The following is a 17623-nucleotide window of genomic DNA, read 5'->3' on the forward strand; positions in this document are numbered from 1 at the left end:
GAGAGAGCAGCTCTGTTTGAATCAGAAGATGATCTGATCAGAGCACAGAGAGAGCAGCTCTGTTTGAATCAGAAGATGATCTGATCAGAGCACAGAGAGAGCAGCTCTGTTTGAATCAGAAGATGATCTGATCAGAGCACAGAGAGAGCAGCTCTGTTTGAATCAGAAGATGATCTGATCAGAGCACAGAGAGAGCAGCTCTGTTTGAATCAGAAGATGATCTGATCAGAGCACAGAGAGAGCAGCTCTGTTTGAATCAGAAGATGATCTGATCAGAGCACAGAGAGAGCAGCTCTGTTTGAATCAGAAGATGATCTGATCAGAGCACAGAGAGAGCAGCTCTGTTTGAATCAGAAGATGATCTGATCAGAGCACAGAGAGAGCAGCTCTGTTTGAATCAGAAGATGATCTGATCAGAGCACAGAGAGAGCAGCTCTGTTTGAATCAGAAGATGATCTGATCAGAGCACAGAGAGAGCAGCTCTGTTTGAATCAGAAGATGATCTGATCAGAGCACAGAGAGAGCAGCTCTGTTTGAATCAGAAGATGATCTGATCAGAGCACAGAGAGAGCAGCTCTGTTTGAATCAGAAGATGATCTGATCAGAGCACAGAGAGAGCAGCTCTGTTTGAATCAGAAGATGATCTGATCAGAGCACAGAGAGAGCAGCTCTGTTTGAATCAGAAGATGATCTGATCAGAGCACAGAGAGAGCAGCTCTGTTTGAATCAGAAGATGATCTGATCAGAGCACAGAGAGAGCAGCTCTGTTTGAATCAGAAGATGATCTGATCAGAGCACAGAGAGAGCAGCTCTGTTTGAATCAGAAGATGATCTGATCAGAGCACAGAGAGAGCAGCTCTGTTTGAATCAGAAGATGATCTGATCAGAGCACAGAGAGAGCAGCTCTGTTTGAATCAGAAGATGATCTGATCAGAGCACAGAGAGAGCAGCTCTGTTTGAATCAGAAGATGATCTGATCAGAGCACAGAGAGAGCAGCTCTGTTTGAATCAGAAGATGATCTGATCAGAGCACAGAGAGAGCAGCTCTGTTTGAATCAGAAGATGATCTGATCAGAGCACAGAGAGAGCAGCTCTGTTTGAATCAGAAGATGATCTGATCAGAGCACAGAGAGAGCAGCTCTGTTTGAATCAGAAGATGATCTGATCAGAGCACAGAGAGAGCAGCTCTGTTTGAATCAGAAGATGATCTGATCAGAGCACAGAGAGAGCAGCTCTGTTTGAATCAGAAGATGATCTGATCAGAGCACAGAGAGAGCAGCTCTGTTTGAATCAGAAGATGATCTGATCAGAGCACAGAGAGAGCAGCTCTGTTTGAATCAGAAGATGATCTGATCAGAGCACAGAGAGAGCAGCTCTGTTTGAATCAGAAGATGATCTGATCAGAGCACAGAGAGAGCAGCTCTGTTTGAATCAGAAGATGATCTGATCAGAGCACAGAGAGAGCAGCTCTGTTTGAATCAGAAGATGATCTGATCAGAGCACAGAGAGAGCAGCTCTGTTTGAATCAGAAGATGATCTGATCAGAGCACAGAGAGAGCAGCTCTGTTTGAATCAGAAGATGATCTGATCAGAGCACAGAGAGAGCAGCTCTGTTTGAATCAGAAGATGATCTGATCAGAGCACAGAGAGAGCAGCTCTGTTTGAATCAGAAGATGATCTGATCAGAGCACAGAGAGAGCAGCTCTGTTTGAATCAGAAGATGATCTGATCAGAGCACAGAGAGAGCAGCTCTGTTTGAATCAGAAGATGATCTGATCAGAGCACAGAGAGAGCAGCTCTGTTTGAATCAGAAGATGATCTGATCAGAGCACAGAGAGAGCAGCTCTGTTTGAATCAGAAGATGATCTGATCAGAGCACAGAGAGAGCAGCTCTGTTTGAATCAGAAGATGATCTGATCAGAGCACAGAGAGAGCAGCTCTGTTTGAATCAGAAGATGATCTGATCAGAGCACAGAGAGAGCAGCTCTGTTTGAATCAGAAGATGATCTGATCAGAGCACAGAGAGAGCAGCTCTGTTTGAATCAGAAGATGATCTGATCAGAGCACAGAGAGAGCAGCTCTGTTTGAATCAGAAGATGATCTGATCAGAGCACAGAGAGAGCAGCTCTGTTTGAATCAGAAGATGATCTGATCAGAGCACAGAGAGAGCAGCTCTGTTTGAATCAGAAGATGATCTGATCAGAGCACAGAGAGAGCAGCTCTGTTTGAATCAGAAGATGATCTGATCAGAGCACAGAGAGAGCAGCTCTGTTTGAATCAGAAGATGATCTGATCAGAGCACAGAGAGAGCAGCTCTGTTTGAATCAGAAGATGATCTGATCAGAGCACAGAGAGAGCAGCTCTGTTTGAATCAGAAGATGATCTGATCAGAGCACAGAGAGAGCAGCTCTGTTTGAATCAGAAGATGATCTGATCAGAGCACAGAGAGAGCAGCTCTGTTTGAATCAGAAGATGATCTGATCAGAGCACAGAGAGAGCAGCTCTGTTTGAATCAGAAGATGATCTGATCAGAGCACAGAGAGAGCAGCTCTGTTTGAATCAGAAGATGATCTGATCAGAGCACAGAGAGAGCAGCTCTGTTTGAATCAGAAGATGATCTGATCAGAGCACAGAGAGAGCAGCTCTGTTTGAATCAGAAGATGATCTGATCAGAGCACAGAGAGAGCAGCTCTGTTTGAATCAGAAGATGATCTGATCAGAGCACAGAGAGAGCAGCTCTGTTTGAATCAGAAGATGATCTGATCAGAGCACAGAGAGAGCAGCTCTGTTTGAATCAGAAGATGATCTGATCAGAGCACAGAGAGAGCAGCTCTGTTTGAATCAGAAGATGATCTGATCAGAGCACAGAGAGAGCAGCTCTGTTTGAATCAGAAGATGATCTGATCAGAGCACAGAGAGAGCAGCTCTGTTTGAATCAGAAGATGATCTGATCAGAGCACAGAGAGAGCAGCTCTGTTTGAATCAGAAGATGATCTGATCAGAGCACAGAGAGAGCAGCTCTGTTTGAATCAGAAGATGATCTGATCAGAGCACAGAGAGAGCAGCTCTGTTTGAATCAGAAGATGATCTGATCAGAGCACAGAGAGAGCAGCTCTGTTTGAATCAGAAGATGATCTGATCAGAGCACAGAGAGAGCAGCTCTGTTTGAATCAGAAGATGATCTGATCAGAGCACAGAGAGAGCAGCTCTGTTTGAATCAGAAGATGATCTGATCAGAGCACAGAGAGAGCAGCTCTGTTTGAATCAGAAGATGATCTGATCAGAGCACAGAGAGAGCAGCTCTGTTTGAATCAGAAGATGATCTGATCAGAGCACAGAGAGAGCAGCTCTGTTTGAATCAGAAGATGATCTGATCAGAGCACAGAGAGAGCAGCTCTGTTTGAATCAGAAGATGATCTGATCAGAGCACAGAGAGAGCAGCTCTGTTTGAATCAGAAGATGATCTGATCAGAGCACAGAGAGAGCAGCTCTGTTTGAATCAGAAGATGATCTGATCAGAGCACAGAGAGAGCAGCTCTGTTTGAATCAGAAGATGATCTGATCAGAGCACAGAGAGAGCAGCTCTGTTTGAATCAGAAGATGATCTGATCAGAGCACAGAGAGAGCAGCTCTGTTTGAATCAGAAGATGATCTGATCAGAGCACAGAGAGAGCAGCTCTGTTTGAATCAGAAGATGATCTGATCAGAGCACAGAGAGAGCAGCTCTGTTTGAATCAGAAGATGATCTGATCAGAGCACAGAGAGAGCAGCTCTGTTTGAATCAGAAGATGATCTGATCAGAGCACAGAGAGAGCAGCTCTGTTTGAATCAGAAGATGATCTGATCAGAGCACAGAGAGAGCAGCTCTGTTTGAATCAGAAGATGATCTGATCAGAGCACAGAGAGAGCAGCTCTGTTTGAATCAGAAGATGATCTGATCAGAGCACAGAGAGAGCAGCTCTGTTTGAATCAGAAGATGATCTGATCAGAGCACAGAGAGAGCAGCTCTGTTTGAATCAGAAGATGATCTGATCAGAGCACAGAGAGAGCAGCTCTGTTTGAATCAGAAGATGATCTGATCAGAGCACAGAGAGAGCAGCTCTGTTTGAATCAGAAGATGATCTGATCAGAGCACAGAGAGAGCAGCTCTGTTTGAATCAGAAGATGATCTGATCAGAGCACAGAGAGAGCAGCTCTGTTTGAATCAGAAGATGATCTGATCAGAGCACAGAGAGAGCAGCTCTGTTTGAATCAGAAGATGATCTGATCAGAGCACAGAGAGAGCAGCTCTGTTTGAATCAGAAGATGATCTGATCAGAGCACAGAGAGAGCAGCTCTGTTTGAATCAGAAGATGATCTGATCAGAGCACAGAGAGAGCAGCTCTGTTTGAATCAGAAGATGATCTGATCAGAGCACAGAGAGAGCAGCTCTGTTTGAATCAGAAGATGATCTGATCAGAGCACAGAGAGAGCAGCTCTGTTTGAATCAGAAGATGATCTGATCAGAGCACAGAGAGAGCAGCTCTGTTTGAATCAGAAGATGATCTGATCAGAGCACAGAGAGAGCAGCTCTGTTTGAATCAGAAGATGATCTGATCAGAGCACAGAGAGAGCAGCTCTGTTTGAATCAGAAGATGATCTGATCAGAGCACAGAGAGAGCAGCTCTGTTTGAATCAGAAGATGATCTGATCAGAGCACAGAGAGAGCAGCTCTGTTTGAATCAGAAGATGATCTGATCAGAGCACAGAGAGAGCAGCTCTGTTTGAATCAGAAGATGATCTGATCAGAGCACAGAGAGAGCAGCTCTGTTTGAATCAGAAGATGATCTGATCAGAGCACAGAGAGAGCAGCTCTGTTTGAATCAGAAGATGATCTGATCAGAGCACAGAGAGAGCAGCTCTGTTTGAATCAGAAGATGATCTGATCAGAGCACAGAGAGAGCAGCTCTGTTTGAATCAGAAGATGATCTGATCAGAGCACAGAGAGAGCAGCTCTGTTTGAATCAGAAGATGATCTGATCAGAGCACAGAGAGAGCAGCTCTGTTTGAATCAGAAGATGATCTGATCAGAGCACAGAGAGAGCAGCTCTGTTTGAATCAGAAGATGATCTGATCAGAGCACAGAGAGAGCAGCTCTGTTTGAATCAGAAGATGATCTGATCAGAGCACAGAGAGAGCAGCTCTGTTTGAATCAGAAGATGATCTGATCAGAGCACAGAGAGAGCAGCTCTGTTTGAATCAGAAGATGATCTGATCAGAGCACAGAGAGAGCAGCTCTGTTTGAATCAGAAGATGATCTGATCAGAGCACAGAGAGAGCAGCTCTGTTTGAATCAGAAGATGATCTGATCAGAGCACAGAGAGAGCAGCTCTGTTTGAATCAGAAGATGATCTGATCAGAGCACAGAGAGAGCAGCTCTGTTTGAATCAGAAGATGATCTGATCAGAGCACAGAGAGAGCAGCTCTGTTTGAATCAGAAGATGATCTGATCAGAGCACAGAGAGAGCAGCTCTGTTTGAATCAGAAGATGATCTGATCAGAGCACAGAGAGAGCAGCTCTGTTTGAATCAGAAGATGATCTGATCAGAGCACAGAGAGAGCAGCTCTGTTTGAATCAGAAGATGATCTGATCAGAGCACAGAGAGAGCAGCTCTGTTTGAATCAGAAGATGATCTGATCAGAGCACAGAGAGAGCAGCTCTGTTTGAATCAGAAGATGATCTGATCAGAGCACAGAGAGAGCAGCTCTGTTTGAATCAGAAGATGATCTGATCAGAGCACAGAGAGAGCAGCTCTGTTTGAATCAGAAGATGATCTGATCAGAGCACAGAGAGAGCAGCTCTGTTTGAATCAGAAGATGATCTGATCAGAGCACAGAGAGAGCAGCTCTGTTTGAATCAGAAGATGATCTGATCAGAGCACAGAGAGAGCAGCTCTGTTTGAATCAGAAGATGATCTGATCAGAGCACAGAGAGAGCAGCTCTGTTTGAATCAGAAGATGATCTGATCAGAGCACAGAGAGAGCAGCTCTGTTTGAATCAGAAGATGATCTGATCAGAGCACAGAGAGAGCAGCTCTGTTTGAATCAGAAGATGATCTGATCAGAGCACAGAGAGAGCAGCTCTGTTTGAATCAGAAGATGATCTGATCAGAGCACAGAGAGAGCAGCTCTGTTTGAATCAGAAGATGATCTGATCAGAGCACAGAGAGAGCAGCTCTGTTTGAATCAGAAGATGATCTGATCAGAGCACAGAGAGAGCAGCTCTGTTTGAATCAGAAGATGATCTGATCAGAGCACAGAGAGAGCAGCTCTGTTTGAATCAGAAGATGATCTGATCAGAGCACAGAGAGAGCAGCTCTGTTTGAATCAGAAGATGATCTGATCAGAGCACAGAGAGAGCAGCTCTGTTTGAATCAGAAGATGATCTGATCAGAGCACAGAGAGAGCAGCTCTGTTTGAATCAGAAGATGATCTGATCAGAGCACAGAGAGAGCAGCTCTGTTTGAATCAGAAGATGATCTGATCAGAGCACAGAGAGAGCAGCTCTGTTTGAATCAGAAGATGATCTGATCAGAGCACAGAGAGAGCAGCTCTGTTTGAATCAGAAGATGATCTGATCAGAGCACAGAGAGAGCAGCTCTGTTTGAATCAGAAGATGATCTGATCAGAGCACAGAGAGAGCAGCTCTGTTTGAATCAGAAGATGATCTGATCAGAGCACAGAGAGAGCAGCTCTGTTTGAATCAGAAGATGATCTGATCAGAGCACAGAGAGAGCAGCTCTGTTTGAATCAGAAGATGATCTGATCAGAGCACAGAGAGAGCAGCTCTGTTTGAATCAGAAGATGATCTGATCAGAGCACAGAGAGAGCAGCTCTGTTTGAATCAGAAGATGATCTGATCAGAGCACAGAGAGAGCAGCTCTGTTTGAATCAGAAGATGATCTGATCAGAGCACAGAGAGAGCAGCTCTGTTTGAATCAGAAGATGATCTGATCAGAGCACAGAGAGAGCAGCTCTGTTTGAATCAGAAGATGATCTGATCAGAGCACAGAGAGAGCAGCTCTGTTTGAATCAGAAGATGATCTGATCAGAGCACAGAGAGAGCAGCTCTGTTTGAATCAGAAGATGATCTGATCAGAGCACAGAGAGAGCAGCTCTGTTTGAATCAGAAGATGATCTGATCAGAGCAGCCTGATGAAGCAGGCTGGCTGTGTCACAGCCCCGGCACCAGAGCCGCTGGCACAGAACAGACAGGACCTTCCAGATCACACAAGGGTAGTGAGGTAGATATACACACAGACAGGACCTTCCAGATCACACAAGTGTAGTAAGGTAGATATACACACAGACAAGTGTTGAGAGTACACACACAGGTACACAAGCACACAAATACTGTTACAATTACAACTGTTACAATAACAGTCGCTAAAACCTCCACCAAACTAATTAACATCCTAACTAAGATCCACCAAACTAGACTGTTATGATAACATACAGCAAACTAGACTGTTATAACATCCCTAAACTAACTTGTTATGATACCAGAGAGATTATCTGCCCACCCCTTTCACAGACGCAGAGATTATCTGGAGGTTAGATTAGCGTGACCCTTCCTAAATCCTAACATGCCTGTTCCTGCTCCCTCTCTGGAGAAGAGACGAAGATGAGTGGAGCTGACTGGTATCCGACAGCAAGCACACCCATCGCTGATCATCAACACGTGCATTCTGACAGCATTTTAATCTGCTCACAATCATATAATCAGATTTTTTAATCAATCATAGTGCACTTATAGAATTGCTTCCAATCATAATTTTCTCAACAATAACCACTCTATCGGTGTGTAGAAATACAAATGTTGGCCCTAATGTTGCACAACTTTACAGGTAGCATACAGCTTGCATGTAATGACGATATGTAAAACAACTTGCTTTAAAAGTAATGTCTTTGAAGCACAAAGGCAGCCGGTTGAGATGATAAATTCAGTTATTCATTAATTAATAATAATTAACTAATTATTTTTGAAAAACATAACTTTGTCTCTGATAAATCTGTTAAAATGTTACCCAAGTCCAGCAGCCAGAACTTGCAGTTGTCTGACTGTCCCTTAGGAGAATCCATGCTGTTCGGAGAATTGTGGCTCACCCGGGACATTGACACATCTGTTCTGTTTCACAGTACCTGTGATGCCATGTCAACATCCTGTCAGAGGTATCAGAGCGGCTCCAGCTATCTTATCTACTCCTCAGTCCAGTCTGCTGCATCACAGGGATGTTTCTCTCTCTCTCTCTCTCTCTCTCTCTCTCTCTCTCTCTCTCTCTCTCTCTCTCTCTCTCTCTCTCTCTCTCTCTCTCTCTCCTATCTAACCATCCATCCCTCCCTCCCTCTTGTTCTGAGTGGGCGGCTCAGAGGTCAGGCCTCCTCCTCTGCTCCAAGGGAACATTTAGAAACAAGCAAAACATTTTACCGTAACACAAGTAGCACACGCTCCACCCTTGCCAGCATACGTTTGGGTGTGAGCCTCTCTTACCTGCTTTACGGGATTTGTACAGGGTGGCTTCATAAACTGTACAGGCTAACATCTGTCACCACTTACTGGCTACGTTTTGAGTATTAGCAATTTTCTTACAGCAAATGAACTACATGTTGTGTAAAGTACATGGCATGTTTTTTCTGGTTGCAGATTTCTTTGATATAAACATCAGACTGTCAGAGGGCCATGAACCTGCAGGGTGAGAGGGGCCCCTGAGCCTGGAGAAGTTTACAGTCTGAGCGCACAAAGGTAGCCCTGTTCTAATCCATGTGAGTGTGTTTATGTGTGTGTGGGTGTGTGTGTGATATGGTGGGCTGTGTGTGTGTGTGTGCATGCATGTGAGTGTGTGTGAAAAATGCTGTGCTGGGCTCTATGTGTGTGTGTGCGCGTACTTGTGAGTGTATGCATGTACAGGTCTGTGTATTGTGTGTGCGTGTGTGCGTGCGTGTGTAAGTCCTAGAGGCCTCCTCTACCCCACGCCATGTGAAAGGTGCCCCCACCTAGCTCCTCCTACCTTTGTGGTTGAAGAGCCCCTCCATGTCCAGACTGGAGCGGGCGTGGGCGAGGCAGAGCGAGGCGCAGGGCACCATGCCCTCCTGGGGTGGCAGGCGCTCCGTGGTGCGGACCAGGACCCAGTCAGGGCGCTCCGGCACGCGCTCCACCACCTCCACCGTCTGGCCCCGGTGCACTGTCATCTCCCCGCCGCCGACACCCGCCAGGAAGTCATGGATGACCACGGTGACCTCACATCCTCCCGACAACTGAGAGGGGAGAGGGGAGAGGGAGGGGGAGGGATACACGGGGAGAGAGAGACAAGACAGAGAGAGAAGAGAGAGGAGGAAAGAGAGAGAGGGAGATATGGGGTGAGAGATGAGACAGAGAGAGACAGATGGTGAGAGAGAAAGGGAGAGGGGGGAGTGAGAGGGAGAGAGAGAAAGGGAGGGGGGAGTGAGAGGGAGAGAGAGAAAGATGGAAATGTGTTAGTGCTCAACTTAAAAAGCTTGAAATTGATAACAGTACAGGAGAGTGTAATCTGGTGATAAAAGCACGTGACTCGTTCACAATAATGCAATGTGATCATTTAGCAGACTCTGTCCTACAAAGCGACGTAGAATAAGAAGAAACCCTTTATCAAGACCATTGTGGAACTCACACTCAATCATTCTACTCCCAGGGCAGACACATGCCCAGGGGCCAAGGCCAGGGGCCAAGGCCAGGGGCCAAGGCCAGGGGCCAAGGCCAGGGGCCAAGGCCAGGGGCCAAGGCCAGGGGCCAAGGCCAGGGGCCAAGGCCAGGGGCCAAGGCCAGGGGCCAAGGCCAGGGGCCAAGGCCAGGGGCCAAGGCCAGGGGCCCACCAGGGCAGACACATGCCCAGGGGCCAAGGCCAGGGGCCCACCAGGGCAGACACATGCCCAGGGGCCAAGGCCAGGGGCCCAACCTCATGCTTGGCAAGGCATGCTCTACATGGGCACACTGGCATGCTCTACATGGGCACCCTGGCATGCTCTACATGGGCACACTGGCATGCTCTACATGGGCACCCTGGCATGCTCTACATGGGCACACTGGCATGGTCTTGTTATAGCTACTGTATAACCTGGCTGTCCAACATTTTATAGCTACTGTATAACCTGACTGTCCAACATGTTATAGCTACTGTATAACCTGACTGTCCAACATGTTATAGCTATAACCTGACTGTCCAACATATTAAAGCCATAACTTGACTGTCCAACATGTTATAGTTACTGTATAACCTGACTGTTCAACATGTTATAGCTATAACCTGACTGTCCAACATATTAAAGCCATAACTTGACTGTCCAACATGTTATAGTTACTGTATAACCTGACTGTTCAACATGTTACAGCTACTGTATAACCTGACTGTTCAACATGTTACAGCTACTGTATAACCTGACTGTTCAACATGTTACAGCTACTGTATAACCTGACTGTGCAACATGTTATAGTTACTGTATAACCTGACTGTTCAACATGTGAAAGCTATAACCTGACTGCACCAGCTCGTTGTAGTGGCTGTTGAGTCAGAGCCACTCAGAGAAGGTCTGTCTGTCAGCCTCGATACAGGAGACAAAGGAACCGTACGGCTGAGAGCCATGAGAACATGACTCACGTCAGACGGGTTGAACTGGGAAACATCCAGTAGATGTGACAGTTGGTGTGTTCTCAAAGTCTACATAATATTCCAGATTTTCTTCAATACAGCATTTTGCAATCATTTCGCTATCAAAGAAAAATACCACCATTGTGCTGTTTCACCGGATAAATCCTAACCATTATAATGACCTAAGTAAGGTTGCTAGCAGAAGGACATCAAGATTCACACATAGTAAAAGAAATAGCTGTACGTACCCACTGATAGTGAGGCAAAGCCAGAGAGCTAAGCAGCTGACTGACAGAACCTGAGTCTCTGTTCTCCATCCTCTCCTCTGCTCTCCATTCCTTCATCCTCCCCTCTCTCTCTCCCTCTCTCTGTCTGTCTCTGCTCCAGCCCACCAACACACCACAACAGGACAGTATCCGTGACTCCCGCCTCCTGGGCTGTGTTTCAGCCTGCTGTAGCGGGAGCTAACTGACCCAGAGCCAGCCCCTACAGGAGGATATCCGTCAGATAGAGAGTGAACTGACCCAGAGCCAGCCCCTACAGGAGGATATCCGTCAGATAGAGAGTGAACTGACCCAGAGCCAGCCCCTACAGGAGGATATCCGTCAGATAGAGAGTGAACTGACCCAGAACCAGCCCCTACAGGAGGATATCCGTCAGATAGAGAGTGAACTGACCCAGAACCAGCCCCTACAGGAGGATATCCGTCAGATAGAGAGTGAACTGACCCAGAGCCAGCCCCTACAGGAGGATATCCGTCAGATAGAGAGTGAACTGACCCAGAACCAGCCCCTACAGGAGGATATCCGTCAGATAGAGAGTGAACTGACCCAGAGCCAGCCCCTACAGGAGGATATCCGTCAGATAGAGAGTGAACTGACCCAGAACCAGCCCCTACATGAGGATATCCGTCAGAGAGATAGGAGGTGTTTCTAGCAAAGAGACACAGCATCCTCTGAGAGAGAGGAGAGCTGTCTGAGAGTCGCTGCTAACACTCATTATCTCTCTCTCTCTCTCTCTCTCTAGCTCTCTCTCTCTCTCTCTCTAGCTTTCTCTCTCTAGCTCTCTCTCTCTCTCTAGCTCTCTCTCTATGTCTCTAGCTCTGTCTCTCTAGCTCTCTCTCTCTCTCTAGGTCTCACTCTAGCTCTCTCTCTCTAGCTCTCTCTCTCTCTCTCTCTAGGTCTCTCTGTAGCTCTCTCTCTCTCTAGCGCTCTCTCTCTAGCACTCTCTCTCTAGGTCTCTCTAGCTCTCTCTCTCTAGCGCTCTCTCTCTCTAGCGCTCTCTCTCTTTCTCTCACATTCAACAGAAGTCCATCTACTCACGGTCACTGGCTCTATGGAGAGTGACTTAACACACGGAGCAAAGAGGGAAACGTGTGTGTGTGAGAGAGACAGAGAGAAGGAGAGAGTGACAAACACTCAGTTACAGTAAAGGAGCCATGAAATAGCACAGCATGAAATCCAGAACATGCTTGATGTTCTCGATGTTGCTATCTTCTAACCTCTAACTGACCTGACCATGTTTACATGTTGTTGATGGAGACCAGACAGAGGTGGGCACTGTTTCAGGCACACAGATGGAGAGCACATGTACAGTACTTCAATTGGTGTCCAATGTCTCCAATTAAGAGAGCAGAGCAAGACCACAACATAGCTCCACTATGGAAACAGGGAAGCTCTTAAAGAAACAGACTGTTCTGTGTGCGTGTAGTGTGTGTGTATGTATGTGTGTTGTGTGTGTGGCGTGTGTGTGTGTGTGTGTGTGTATATGTGGTGCGTGGGTATGTGGTGTGTGTGTATATGTGGCATGTGTGTGTATGGTACAACACAGTAGAGTACATCCATGTGTGTGTAGGAGTGCAGAGCGTCTGTGCTGCTAGCAGCAGATTGAAGCCTGGTTACTGTTCCCACGGAGATCCTCACACTGAGGCCTCAGAGGAGTCACATGACATGATGCACGCAGGAAATCAGCGACATGATACTGAGGTCTCGAAATATCCCTTCAGACAACATGTTATTCTGAGGGGACAGAATTGGCGTTTTACATGACGTAAATGTTATGGGGCCAATAAACATCCAGTACCTCAATTGGACAAACAGAAGCCAAATAAAAAGGGCAGAATGGCTGCAAAGTCACTCGCCCCAAAACCACTGTCCACTACAGGGTACATAAATGAATTGCTGGGTTTCAGTTAGATCATGCATAGGAAGACCGTATCTATCCATCCATCCATCCAGCAAGCCAGCCGTCCAGCCAGCCAGTTAGTTAGCTGTCAAATCAAATTAATTTCTTTAGCCCTTTTTATAAGCAATGTCACAAAGGGCTTCACATACACCCATGGAACTGCACCTAAACCAACCTAAACCCTCATCTATCCATCCATCTACCCAGCCGTCCAGCCAGCCAGTTGCCTATCCAGTCAGTCAGCCAGCCAGCCAATGCATACCGATCAGATATCACTGAAGTCATAACTAATCACTCCATCGTCTCCTACAAAGAAAAGCTCCATGTACTGTACCAGCCTGGGAGTGGCAGACTGGAGGTGTGCTGTCTGCTAGCTGACCTGTACTCTACCAGCCTGGGAGTGGCAGACTGGAGGTGTGCTGTGTGCTAGCTGACCTTGTCGCTGTCCACTGTGTTCTGCGAGGTGCGGGACGCGATGGAGATGGTGTCTGGTTGGCTACTGCCCTCGCCCTGGCTGTCCAGCTCCTCTCCGTCCCTACAGGTAAACAACAGGTAAACAACAACAGGTAAACAATAACAAACAAACAAACACCATGGCAACATGGCAGGGGATCAGGATACAGTTTTGATATGTTACGTATAAATACAAATAATTATCTGAATCAGGATGCGTTTATAAAAAAAAAGGCTCTTATCCAAAGCAATGTACAGGGGGCGTTTGAACCTGCAACCTCTTGATCTACAGTCAAATGCTCTAACCACTGAACTATACCAACTAGCTGGCTCTCACAGGACAACTAAATCCAACCTGTACGGGCTGGTAAGATTAAACTGACTAAAATGAAACTGTGTGGGTTTGAAGTCAGATAAGGACAACATTTGTTCTGACTCGTGCTCCAAAAGCTGCTGTGTTGCTTTAAAATGTCAGCTAATGTTTAGAGGGAAGATAATTAAATTCATTTACTTTAGAAGTGTTTTATGTGTTTGTTTTGGTTGTATGGGATTAGTTGTTATATTATTGTGTTCTGCAACCAAACTGCCCTCAGGAAATAAATAAAGATGAGCTGAGGTGAGGCCAACCTGCGGGCCTTGTTGTGCTTGGCGGTAGTGGCTTTAGGGATGTGGATGGGCTCCTTTAGCGCCCCCCGCAGGTGGATGGTGCGCTCCTGGATCACCTCACGGATGTGCTTGATCCAGTCCTGCTTGTTCTCTAGGCTGGACGCCTGAGAAGACACACACACACACACACAAGTTTGTTCTTATATCCTAGTGGGGCCCTCCCATTCACTCCCATTCAAAAATGTCTATACACTAACCCTTAATGTAACACAAATTCTAACCTTAACTCTGAAACCCCTTGAAGCATTGTTTCACTTTACTTGTGAGGACATTTGGTCACCACAAGAGTGGTTAAACAAGACCACACAAACATACACACACAGACACACACACACAATGTCAAACTTTTGACCCAACCCAAACTTCAGTTTAGATTTCACGTGATTCACCAGCTGGGGTTTCTTTCAATCACTTAAATCTTCATTTTGATGAACTCTTAGATGTGTGTGTGTGTGTGTGTGTGTGTATGTGTGTGAGAGAGAGTGTGTCTGTGTGTGAGATCGTGTGTGTGTGTGTGAAGACTTGCGTCTTACTTTAGCATGAATCACAGACCCATCTTGAGGGCCCTTAGCAACAGTGATCAAGGAAGTGCTGTTACATCAGACACATTTACCATTGCCATGGCAGTTACATAATGCACACGCTGTATGACTCACAATGTGTTAACTCAAATATATAAAAGATGAATACAATAAGTCGTGGGAACAACCATTGTAGGATTCAATAGGAACTATGGTAGTGCTTCATCTCACAAATGACATTTGGATTGGTTGTTGTATAGAGTTTGCTTGTTATCATTCACCTTGAGGACCACTGTGCTATCTGAGGATTGGGTTAACATGTTAGCATTCACTTTGAGGACAACTGTGCTATCTGAGGATGGGGTTAGCATGTTAGCATTCACCTTGAGGACAACTGTGCTATCTGAGGATGGGGTAGACATGTTAGCATTTACCTTGAGGACAATCTTGTTTGAGGATGGGAATAGCATGTTAGCATTTACCTTGAGGACAATCTTATTTTCTGAGGACAGGGTTAGCATGTTAGCATTTACCTTGAGGACAATCTTGTTTGAATATGGGAATAGCATGTTAGCATTTACCTTGAGGACAATCTTGTTGTCTGAGGACGGGGTTAACATGTTAGCATTTACCTTGAGGACAATCTTATTGTCTGAGGACGGGGTTAACATGTTAGCATTTACCTTGAGGACAATCTTGTTGTCTGAGGACGGGGTTAGCATGTTAGCATTTACCTTGAGGACAATCTTGTTGTCTGAGGACGGGGCTAGCATGTTAGCATGTACCTTGAGGACAATCTTGTTGTCTGAGGATGGGGTTAGCATGTTAGCATGTTAGCATTTACCTTGAGGACAATCTTGTTGTCTGAGGACGGGGTCCTCCCCATCCAGAGGGCAAACTTGCAGGGGTCTCCCTCCACATGCTCTGTGACCCCCAACTCAGAGGTCTGCGCATCAACAGCAAAATAAACACAACAGAATATGTTATTCACAGAGAGAATATAGAAATAGAAGAGAGAGAGGGCGTGCTATCCTGAAAGAACCTCTGCATCCACGTTTACATTTTGTTCATCTACAAATGCTTTCATCCAAAGTAAACATGGTGCACACAGAAAGTACAGCAGGTCAATGATCAGAAGTGCACAGTTCAAAACCGAGATAAACAAACCACTTTATGTACATTAGAAGAGATTAATCAAACCACTTCATTTCCATCATGTATCTAGAGAGTCAACACAGAGACATCCATCCTTAAACAACCTCCGTATCAAAACCACCGGCAATTCACGAGAAAGCGTTGAAGTTCCTACTCACAAACAGCTTGCTCTTGTAGAGGTACTTGCTGCGGCCGGACGAGTCCTTCACCTCCTTGCTGAAGACCAGGGACATCTCGAACAGGAAGAGGTGGCGTTCGCGGCCCTTGCGGATCAGCGTCTTGGGGTCCCACACCTGGAACGCCTCCTGAACGATCAGCTCCCCCTGTGACTCCAGGTTCCCATCAAACCCTGTTCCGCACAGCACAGACGGAGCACGGTGATGTGGACATTCCGCACAGCACAGACGGAGCACAGTGATGTGGACATTCCGCACAGCACAGACGGAGCACGGTGATGTGGACAGCTCAGTGGTTAAAGCATTTGACTGCTGGATAAGCATCGTCAGGTTTGAATTATCCCCATACGTCGCTTTGGATAAAAGTGTTTACTTAAAGGACTGCATTACATTCCAGGCTTGTTAAACCCTACACCAGGGGTACTCAATTAGAAACCCAAAAGGTCCACTAACCAAATTTCCATTCAGTCCAGGGTCCGGAACAATTATGGTTTTTCTGGTCCTTACCTCAGAGTTCTGGGGGTAATTTTGTTCAAAGTGTCCATGCTTTGTGTCATAGTGACCATAGCCGCGGGAACATAGGATATTTAATCAGGGGGGTGCTGCTGGGGGGGGGGGGTTCTTAATGTTGCGGGGCGGTAGGGATGGACTGGGAGTAAAAATAGGTCATGCACATTCTGTTTGATGTGATGCTAGTTCGTGAGAACGCTAGGATACTTAATGCGAGCGCGCGTAGCACGCAAGACCATTTTTTTTTGCCTTTATTTGAGCACAAAGTAGTTTTTTTTAACTTTATGTAAAATGAACATAGCCGTTTTTCAATTGGTAAAACCTTGTCTAGTGAAGGTGATTTCTTTTTGTCTCTTAATGTTTCAGCCCCACCCTTACGTTTCTTAGCCTGGTTTTCCATTGTTATTCTTCTCCCGGTGCTCCCGATGGCCAGTCCGCTACTGCGGGGCTGGGCCGCGGGGGTGAAATTCTCGTGCTGTCAGGGGCTGCTACAGCACTCCTAGTTCCCACGGCCATGATAGTGAAGTTTCACATTAGCTACCACTATTGACAAGGGCAACCGTCTCATTAAACACATCAGTTTTGTGCGCCCCACCGGCAGCACAAATGCATACTTGTCTGAAATTAGATATTTTTGGATTTGGATTTTCGCCGGGTTTAGAGCACGCCATGTTTTTCGCTAAGGAAGAAACAGGTACTGTTAACAAATCGATTAGCCCGCGTTGTTGCGAATGACACACACAACCTGACCCAGAGGTTGCAACCAACTTTCAGTGAGTGAGTTGTCATGGTGATTACAGTTATTAAAGCTCCTGATTGGACTATTGGACAAGTAAGATAGAAACCACATTTAGTTGGAACAAAAAGATGTGCCGGTTAAAATGGAAACGTTCCGTCAAAATGAATTAATTCCATAATAATATATCGGTTATAGGTCCGGGTCCGGATAGGGAACCGCCTGGGTCCGGACCCGGACCGCGGTCAGCCAATTAGTGACCCCTGCCCAACACAGTACAGACAACACACATTTTCCACTCTAGTGTCACTTGTATTCCCAGCCTGGGTAGGACCAGCGCTGTACTGCCAGCCTGGGTAGGTAGTGTACTCCCAGCCTATCATGGGTAAGTAGTGTACTCCCAGCCTATCATGGGTAAGTAGTTTACTCCCAGCCTATCATGGGTATGGTAGTGTACTCCCAGCCTATCATGGGTATGGTAGTGTACTCCCAGCCTATCATGGGTATGGTAGTGTACTCCCAGCCTATCATGGGTATGGTAGTGTACTCCCAGCCTATCAT

The 17623-nt window shown here is 46.2% G+C and overlaps 1 protein-coding gene across 1 annotated transcript in view; it reads right to left on the minus strand.

Annotated features, from left to right (window-relative positions):
• Window positions 1-17623, minus strand: part of triob (trio Rho guanine nucleotide exchange factor b) — an 81673-nt gene that overhangs the window by 25990 nt on the left and 38060 nt on the right. Inside the window, exons 30-34 of the mRNA XM_067238884.1 lie at window positions 15799-15989; window positions 15330-15431; window positions 13926-14068; window positions 13281-13380; window positions 9048-9294 (exon numbers count right to left, since the gene is read on the minus strand). Of these exons, the coding sequence (XP_067094985.1) occupies window positions 9048-9294; window positions 13281-13380; window positions 13926-14068; window positions 15330-15431; window positions 15799-15989 (783 nt within the window). The remainder of the gene's footprint in view (window positions 1-9047; window positions 9295-13280; window positions 13381-13925; window positions 14069-15329; window positions 15432-15798; window positions 15990-17623) is intronic.

The sequence above is a fragment of the Osmerus mordax genome, chromosome 6 (assembly GCF_038355195.1).
Source record: "Osmerus mordax isolate fOsmMor3 chromosome 6, fOsmMor3.pri, whole genome shotgun sequence".
Lineage (NCBI taxonomy): Eukaryota > Metazoa > Chordata > Actinopteri > Osmeriformes > Osmeridae > Osmerus > Osmerus mordax.